At 36.2% G+C, this 10,120-nt stretch overlaps 1 protein-coding gene across 1 annotated transcript; it reads left to right on the top strand.

Moving 5' to 3' along the window:
* Nucleotides 1-2,998: 2,998 nt before the first annotated feature.
* nrgna (neurogranin (protein kinase C substrate, RC3) a) lies at nucleotides 2,999-9,518 on the top strand. Its single transcript, XM_019082100.2, has 3 exons — nucleotides 2,999-3,153; nucleotides 7,545-7,691; nucleotides 8,720-9,518. Exons 1-3 carry the CDS (start codon nucleotides 3,139-3,141, stop codon nucleotides 8,738-8,740), a joined length of 183 nt encoding a protein of 60 aa, XP_018937645.1. The 5' UTR covers nucleotides 2,999-3,138; the 3' UTR covers nucleotides 8,741-9,518.
* The last annotated feature ends 602 nt before the right edge of the window (nucleotides 9,519-10,120 follow it).

Below are 10,120 nucleotides of genomic sequence, written 5' to 3'. Positions count from 1 at the left end.
CTTCTTGGGTGCAGTCTTTTTGTATCCATGTTTGGGTAATAGGACAAGAATAATGTTCATCATTACAATAATGATCACCAGACTAATGTTTCATATTAGATGCCATATATTCTGAGATAGCAATTACCTGGGATTTATACAGTCCAAAAATAAGAAGTCAATGTTTTATTATTGTTATTTTTTTCATAACAGTACCACTGGATGGCAGTATACTCATAAATATCACTGAAACACATTTTTTAAGCTACAAGGCCTAAAGTAGCCTACTTTATATATAAAATAATATATATATATATATATATATATATATATATATATATATATATATATATATAATAATATATAAAACAACATAACACAAACACTACAAAATGCATTGCATCATTCAAAATAATGGAAAAAAAACACCTGTGGAAAATCAATATGGAAAATTCTATCACATCAGCATGGTACATTGGGCCCTATTTTATAGACTTTTCTTGGAATGTCATTTATTTATTTTAAAATTAGAATGGGTATAAGATTTAAGTTCTTTCGGACCTATCAACCAAGTTGCTTTGTGCATCATTGTTGTCACTCATTCAGAATGCACAGTGTGTTTATGCATGTGCATGTTTAAATGTGTTAATAGTGGGGGTGTGTAATGCCAAATCAGCATGTCAATTAAATGACAAAATAAATACAACAAAACAAAGGTTTTAAAATACAGAGTGACATGTTGTGTACCAAGTTATTTGCCTTTTTGATGTTTGATTGATGCTTCTTTAATCAGAATTAATCTAGGATGTGATGAAGTGACACTTCCAGAATGAACACTGAGCAGCGCTCATCTTTACAGACACATTGGCTAGTATCCATTATAGGGATCTGTGACATGAGCTTGCATAAAAGATTTTCACACATGTATGTGTGCCTGAAGGATTCTGGACTGACATGTCTGCCTCCTTTTCAAAGACAGTTCAGCCTTAGAGCATTTAATGTTCAACTTGCTATTTTAGTCAAAGTCATACAACATAATAAGGACACTGATAGCTGGACACAATGACAGTTGTGTATATGTTTATATATTAAGATGCTGTAACAATAAATCAAGTTCTCATTGTTATAATTTAATTATGGCTAATGTAAATATAGTAAATTCTTAGTTAATAAGTATTTTGAATTGTATATTATATATTTAAAAATGTATAAAGGAGCAAATGTGCTTGTATAACAAGAATGAAGAAGAAGAAAAAAGATGCACCAGTAGTTGTACATGTTTAACTGGAATTAAGCATGCCATTTGAGATACAGTGCTCTAAAGTTAGCTTTTATTTTAAACTGTCAGCACAGGATAATACATTAGGCTATGACCTACAAATTAAGGGTATGTTTTTTTTAAAACTGTGGTGGTGCCATGTTACACTGATGGAATCAGATGATGCCATACTTTAACAGGCTTACTACTGTGTGGTACTTAATCTTTACCATGATATTTACACTATATATATATATATATATATATATATATAGTATAGTATAGTATAGTATAGTATAAAATATAGTAAAATAGAAAAAGTTTTTCACAATATTACTGTTTTTGTTGTATATTTAATAAAATAAAATGCTGGTAGTGAACATGTTACTTTCAGGTACTTCCAGGAATGCTATTGTATTAGCATAATAAAAGAAGAAGAAAAAAAACCTTAATGCTTTTATATATGTAACGTATGTTTATATGTATGTATGTAATATATGAAAACAATCCACTGTGGTGCATGATATTCAGAGAAACTTAATCAGTAACTACCCTTATACAGAGATTTACCATAGTAACCATATCTTCCACCAAGGACAGCTTCCAAGGATAGTTGTAACATGTTGCGTTGTAACAGCAAAAGTTTAACCAATTAGTAATGAACTACAGGGTTGAAATCACTATCATACAGAGTGACAGTAGAGGTCAATGCTGTTGCTTTGTTGCTAGGGCCTTGGTATTGCTTCGGGCCCCGTCAGTTGAGATTGCTGTCTGGGAGAGGCATCCTATTGAGGGTGTTCTTGGGCCCCAAGTATACAGTGTTTATGGGACAATAAAAGCAATACTGGGGTAAGAAGCTGTCATTTCATGTCAGATTTAAAATATGATTTGCACACATGCTTGTGGATTTTAAATGACAGAACTCTTAGCATCTGATTCATCAGGTTCTCTCGTTCAATTTGTTATATAACATCCACACAAGCTGTTCATTTAAATCCAAACACAACTAGAAATATCTTATTTGACCAGACAGGGAGGGTTGTAACACTTTTCAGTGTATCTGCTGGATCCACAAAGGGTTCATAGATTTGGACAGTGTATACAGTAGGCTAGATTTCACACAACTGTGAGAGTGACTAACACACACCTACGCTGTCTGTTGTGATTTTCAGAGTTGTTACCCTATGTTTTATGTATTTGTTTCCTAATTTAATTAGCTATTTTTTTTTAAATGTTTTATATTTATTTACGCTTTTGAAACAAAATGTTTAGAATGAAATGAGGGTGGAGGGTGGTATATTGGGATGAATTATAATATATATGAATGTATCAAATCTTATAAAATGCCCTAAATTGCTTCTGGTAGTGATGAAGGTTATTACAACATCACATTTGTATTTATTTAAGGTTTAGGAAGAAGTTGTAAATTTGTTGCATGCGATTTTGAGACAGATAGTGGGGGGAAACACACACACACATGAAAAACATGAATATTATGAAACAAAAGCGATGCCTGGCAACAAAATTATTACGTTAAACAACAAAGGTAAACGCTTCTTACACTGATTGCTTGCTGGTTTTGGCAGAACCTACGGTTACAAATTTTTGAGCGTTGTAAAAACATCGAAATGAAGTTTATACAGTGTTTGCACCTTCTTATAAAGAATATTTAATCGATAATAATCCGCACGAAAGCCCGTCTGTGATGTGGAGTGTGTCGCGCGCTCTGATTGGTCCATTCAACTGAAGCGCACATCATCCACAGACAGCCAGAGCGCGTTCAGAGAGCTCAGCGACACACTGAAAGAGAGAGAGGCAACATCTTTACCGATATATTCTTCAGTCATAGTTTTACTGGAAATCAAATCTCAAATTTCACAAACCTGTCAACCCAAATCGCTATGGACTGTCGAAACGTAAGTGAAGTCCGTGTTTATGTTTGTACAGCTTCAAAAATAAACTTATGAATTATGCATATTAAAGATTTCGGTTATTTGTGACAGATTAAGTGTATGCGCTGTAGTACAGTGTTCGCGATTTTCCATACATTTTTCAAAAAGTATGTTGTTTAAACTTGTAATTGTCGTTGCTACATAATCCAGCAAGGTATAGTTGAGTTAATATTTTAGGATTTACGGAACTACCTGACACCAATTACATTAAAATATTAAACTTACAAATTCATTAAAAATCGAGAGAGAATCTGCATTATGATTACAGAGCTAGATTAATCAGCTAAAACTAACTATCATCTAAGTGACTGTCGACAACAAGAGGATTAAACAGAACCTTCTGTGGGATGTAGGTGGATTTTAAACATAGTGGATTTTAAATAATTGTATCAATATCCTGGCAGAGGAATCACAATTTATAAAGACATTAGATGAATATTAAAACAAGTTATTGCAAAAATGACTAGTCGTGTTTTAGCTTTTAGTCCGTTAATTATAACAGTACAGAGAATGATACTTGGTAATGTTAATTCTCAGATAAATACTTCTCCACAGGCTTTTCACTGCATGAAGGGATTGAAATGCATTGAGGAGATGTGCTGTGCATGCATTTCTGTGTGGTGAGAAGGGTCACTGGTTTGACATCAGGTCTTGTGCATTCATAAGTGCTGATTTTCAGAAGTCTCTGTGTCTAAAGATAGAACACTTGAATGCTTGATCAGTTCATATTTACAAGCTCAAACACAATCATTGTGCTACTATTTGCACATTACATATCAATTAAAATGATTAAATAAACTAGAGACTTAAAGCTGTGACTGGTTAATATCAAGTTGGCGAAATTTTTCCTTCCCATTTGTTTTACCTCTCAGTACAGCAGGTGTACAAGCAGTCATTGGTTACACAAGTCATCCACTGCGTGGGATTAAACTTGTGTGTTTGTGGGAGGGTTCAGAACTTTCTAGAAACAGCAATTATCTGTGTATAATTTGAAGATGTGGCTGTGAATGATGAGACAGATGGTCATTTGCATGTTCCAAACTGATGGGAGATCTTTCTGATGAGACATACTCACAAGTAAAGTTCACACAAGATGTTCCTTGTTGGTGATTGGTCTCAGGAACAGTGTCCGTCATGCCTGATAAAGCTGTGTTGCTACGTACATTCTCAAAAATGAAGTTATTGCTTATCTTTGGTGTTGAATGCAAATCTAATAGCATGTAAGGTAGAACATGTAGAACATTTGAGGGGAAGTCGTGGCCTAATGGTTAGAGAGTCGGACTCCCAATCGAAGGGTTGTGAGTTCGAGTCTCGGGCCGGCAGGAATTGTGGGTGGGGGGAGTGCATGTACAGTTCTCTCTCCACCTTCAATACCATGACTTAGGTGCCCTTGAGCAAGGCATCGAACCCCCAACTGCTCCCCGGGCGCCACAGCATAAAATGGCTGCCCACTGCTCCGGGTGTGTGTTCACAGTTGTCATGTGTGTGTTCACTGCTCTGTGTGTGTGCACCTTCGGATGGGTTAAATGCAGAGCACGAATTCTGAGTATGGGTCACCATACTTGGCTGAATGTCACGTCACTTTCACATAATTTTTTTTTTTTTTTTTTTTTGAGGGGCTTTATAGGGAATGATCACAGTAGGAGCCCTCAGGTCCTTGTTTGTTGTGTAACAGATCATTGTTTATACCAACATACTAGTGCATAAACCTCAGAGGAGCGTCAGGCGTTCACCTCACTCAGCTGGATCTTCACACTACTGTTATCCTGTGAAGCTCTGAGTGCTTTCAGCTTCACTCCCTTGACTGTGACGCACCCCCAGCAGGCAGGGAAAATTAGTCGAGCTGTCGGAAACTTGAGGCTCGCTAGGGACCGCTGACAGCTTGCATCCCACTGGATGAGGAGCATAAAAGAATAAAAGAAATCAAACAAAAAGAATGTACATTCCCCTAAACATAATGAAACTTGTAAGTTAATGGAATAGTATTAAAGGCATAGTTAACCCAAAATACATTACCCAAATGCCTTTAATATAAGAAAATTCTGTCATCATATACTCAACCTCATGTAATTCCAAAATGAAATATTTTGAAGATTTTTGATAAACTTTTTTTTTTTTTTTTGATGACCATTGACTTCCATTATACAGTATGGGCAAAATAAATCACTTACATTTCTTAAAATGTCTTGTTTTACGTTCCACAAAAGATCAAAAGTTTTGGAATGACATGAGGGTGAGTAAAGGATGGCAGAATTTTCATTTTTATCTCTTGAATGTTAGTGTTTTATTTGTTGCAGTTTACAGTTTCTGGGTGTTTTAATCAAAATGCAGCAATAATATGAGCAGTAATAGCAAAAGATCATATTCTAAAAGGAATCGTATGATGGATATACACGGTATAAGGTAATACAATAATCTTATGAATCACAAAAGCTGAAAAACACACACATCCAAAAATAATTCATTCAGGTGCATGAAAACACATTTACCAATATCTAAACCTAAAGCCAGCGCACAGTTGCTCCCAAAGGATTTTTTTAATGGGACTTTCACCAAAAACTGGGCTGGTGAGAGTACCATTAAACAATTCTTCTGGGAGCAACTGAGTGCCGACTTTAGGCTTTGACATGACTACAACAATACTTTACCATTAGCCACTCCAACAAACAACACTATAAAAGTGAAAGACTCCACACATTCTACCACAATCTTTAGAAGAACCAACACACTGTAATCGCTATTCGTAACTATTTTACGTTTTGGTAAACTGGTGGCTAATTCGTATGAATTCATACAACTTAATACGTTTTTGTACAATCTGCTTACACCCCACATAGAGGTGGGTTTATGTTTCATTTTTTCTAAAAGTCATACGTTTCTGTACAAATCACATCATACAACTTCACCTCGAAAAATAGTTACATTTCTCACATGCTTCCCATTTCATCAGTTTGAAAGAACCTCTATAGCAGGGCTCCTCTGCTCTGGACCTTGAGATCCACCTGCAGAGTTTAGCTCCAACCCTAATCAAACACACCTGAACAAGCTTAACAAGGTCTTCGGGATTATGCTGCGTCATGACTTCCAACCCCGACTTTCGACTTTGTAGCATTCCAGGCAAGTAATTGTGGTAGCTAGATGTAAACAAACCAGCATGGCGGACCGTACGGGGCTTATGCTTATTTATCGCATGATCGTTTGCATGGTCAAGTTCAGGTTTACTTAACGTTACCTTTTGTTAGCTATGCCGATATTTCCATGTAGCGATATACTTTCATGACATACTTATCGTTTCAGACACATAACATTATAATACATAATTGTGTGTATTATTTATTATTATTATATTATTATTAATTTGATTGCTATGTTATATTGTCCTAAAGTCTATTTCTCTGTGTACCACTTGCATAAACACCGCATCCGTAGGGGCTGCCATTGTTGTTTCGCGGGCTATGTGACGTCAGAGCGTGGAACTGGGAGTTCACGAGTGGGAAGTCCCGGGTTTGACTGCCGTTCCAGTGCACTTTCATGGGTAGAAGGTTGGAAAAACATGGGTTACGGGTTGCCTGGCACGTGGCATTATTACAAAGTTGCAGGTAGTTTAAGCCAGGTTGGATCTAATCTCTGCGGGAAAGTGGATCTCGGAGTCCAGAGTTGAGGCACCTTCTGCTCAACTCTGCTCAACACCTTCTTGCTCTTTAGGCACCTTCTGAAGTGACGTGACATACAGTGACTTGACATACAGCCAAATGGCGACCCATACTCAGAATTTGTGCTCTGCATTTAACCCATCCAAAGTGCACACACACAGCAGTGTACACACACACATCGTGAACACACACCCGGAGCAGTGGGCAGCCATTTATGCTGCGGCGCCCAGGGAGCAGTTGGGGGTTCGGTGCCTTGCTAAAGGGTACCTCAGTCGTAGTATTGCAGGCCTGAGACTCGAACCCACAACCTTAGGGTTAGGAGTCAAACTCTCTAACCATTAGGCCACGACTTCCCCTAACTCAGGTACCTCAAATATCCCAATGTGTATTCAAGATCAATACATATATAATGGCATTACATATTTATAATATATACATATTCCTAAAAGCATTTCCATTGTGTTAGGGTTAATAGAGAAATCTCTGAAGCAGGAATTTACTGGATTCCTTTTTGTAAGTTCCTCAGAGACATGCTCTGCAATCTGCAATCATTTTACACTTGATACAGATTGGTCTCATGTGGTGTTACAGAGTGTGACAGTTCGTTGACACTTCAGTGTAGATCTTGACAAGGATCTGTAACTGTTCATCTGTCATGTAGTCATAGCTAAAATGGCTGACTGTGTTTTATCTGAACTGCAGGAAGGATGCACTCAGCCACAAGATGAGGACATCATGGACATTCCCCTTGATGACCCAGCTGCAAACAAGGCTGCTGCTAAGATTCAAGCTGGTTTTCGAGGTCACATGACCAGGAAGAAAATGAAGGATGACAAGCCTAGAGATGAGGTTAGTAGCACTGGCAGTACATCAATTTGCCAGGGGTGACTTTAGTTATATAAATTGAATTAAATTATTTAATGTATTATAAAAATCTACTATGATTTACAGATTAGATTCACATGTGTAAATTACACATATTCTTAAATCACTACTAAAATGATCTTTATGATAGTCTGCGTTGTGTTATAGCTACCTCCATGGGTGTGCATTAATTTTCAATAACCCAGTGGCCCACCTTTTTTCTTCCAATTATAGCACGATTACCACATGACCTCAAGACATTTTTAAGCTTTGGCCCCTTAAAACATTTTTATCCTTTTATCTTTTCACCTCTGATCTTGATTAGAAACAGCACGAGACCTTTAACTATTTATAAACTCTCCATTAAGAGCTAGGCAGAGAGAAATACAACTGTAATTTTAGCTCATTAGTGTAATTTTTTTAATCCATCAGCCAGTCCTGTAAGTCACTATCCCATTTAAGATTTAATATATATATATGTGTGTGTGTGTGTGTGTGTGTGTGTGTGTGTGTGTGTGTGTGTGTGTGTGTGTGTGTGTGTGTGTGTGTGTGATTTTGTCACTTATGGGAAATTAAGCCTGATCGATATCCTAATCAATTTTAAATTATCTTGTAATCTATCATGTTTTGAAAGAACTATAACCATTAAAGGTTCTTTGGAAACTACACAATCGTGTCTGAAACCAGCAGACATCAGTATGGTTAAGATGGTATCCTAGCAATACTGCCTTAATTGCTTGTTGCTAAGCAATAATACAGATGGTACCCAGTTAATGTCATGTGAGCACCCTTCTCAGTTATATTGCCTATGTATGGTAATCTTTTAAACAAAAAGAAAGCTATTTTACAGAATTTTGATGAAATGCCTTCTGAAAAAGATTCATTTCTTGGTTTGAATTTAGCAGGTCTATTTCATGCATAGGAACACAACACAGTCATCTATAAATGCCAGTGTTTCATAAGCATCTTTTAGGAGTTTTGTGCAAAACAAAAACATGTGTCATCTGTTTCAGAAACAACGAGAGCAGAAGTAGCTAAGAGGACCACCATCACCACTGCCGATAGCACATCACTGCAATAACCAGAGCTCTTTTGTTTAAAAAGAACCCTTCAGTGTATGAAGCATCAACATCCAAACTACATGCAGAGTTTGCCACCATACTAGCAGACTCTCTAACACTTTCCTCTTCTTCCTTTAGCATTTGTGTGGCTGTTTCTGACTTGAAACAGGTTCACAGCATGACACTATAAATTCGATTTACTGTAAGAAGTTTGTTTGTGATCTGTCAGCTTTCAATTCTGCAGTGTTTTTCCTTGTTGCTTTAAGCAAGGCAAGCCAAATACTCTGTCTGGAGATTTGTTGTTTTCTTTGAAGTTGTGCTTTACTTCTTTGGCTATACTGAATCTTACAATATACAAGTATGCATTTACTAAAAATCAGTGTTTTTTCTAGCATAAATTTTGTTTATGCCTGTTTAATAAAGCTAATTAAGTTCCACATATCAGCTTTCTGTGTTCATTGGACCTGTTACTATTTGCATTTTTGTGTTGAAGGTAATAAAAATGTTAATTACAGCTGATGGAAAGTAACTGCTCAGATATGTTTTTAATTAGTCAAAAGATGTGGTTTACATTGCAAATATATGCAAGCTGTGTAATACACTGAGAATATTGTTCGTATTTCCAGACAGTTTGTGTCCGATCCATGTGATTCAGTGAAATATTCCCATAGCTTAACCAATCTTTCAAACAGTGAGACTGTATCCTTCAAATAGCACAGATGCTCATTAAAAATGGATTTGCTCAAATGCACTTCTTGTGTGCTGCCCTGCCTGTGTGAATTTTTTTTTTTTTTTTTTTTTTTTTTTGTGCGTTTATGTTTCTGTACCTGTCAGATCATCTCTTTGTAAAATACTGCATTTTTTCATTGTGATCTTGTAGCTTAACTAGTAGAGCATGGCATTAGCGGTGCCAAGGTCACATGCTGATAAAATGTATAGTGCAGATGCGATGTAAGTCACTTTGGATAAAAGCATCTACAAAATGCATACAGATAAATGTAATGTAAATGTCACTGGACTGCATTCTTGAACTTACTGCTCAGGGTTTTAAACAAGGAGGTCTGTAATACCTGTAGAAAGCTCTTTTAGCATTTCCATTAGTTTCGATGGCAGTTGCATGGCTGGTGCATGAAATCACAGAAGTATTCAATTAGAAATGTGCCATCTGTAAAAAAATTTTTTAAATAATATAAAAGTGAATGTCATGTTTTCGGTCGCTTAACTGTATTTTAATTGCAATTAAATGAAAAAAGTGTTATTGTTTAAATGTATTTTAAATGCAGTTAACTAAAGTTTAGAGTGCTTTTTGACTTGCTTGAGTAGGACATATATATGTAATTTCATAATTAGTTT

Source organism: Cyprinus carpio, chromosome A5, assembly GCF_018340385.1.
Source record: "Cyprinus carpio isolate SPL01 chromosome A5, ASM1834038v1, whole genome shotgun sequence".
In the NCBI taxonomy this organism is placed as follows: Eukaryota; Metazoa; Chordata; class Actinopteri; order Cypriniformes; family Cyprinidae; genus Cyprinus; species Cyprinus carpio.
The sequence above is the reverse complement of the archived record's forward strand: the minus strand, read 5'-3'. Positions and strand labels throughout refer to the sequence as shown.

Excerpts from the sequence above, each read along its gene's own strand:
- nrgna (XM_019082100.2), top strand. Across the intron at positions 7,692-8,719 it reads ATGACAAGCCTAGAGATGAG|AAACAACGAGAGCAGAAGTA; the intron begins GTTAGTAGCACT and ends CATCTGTTTCAG.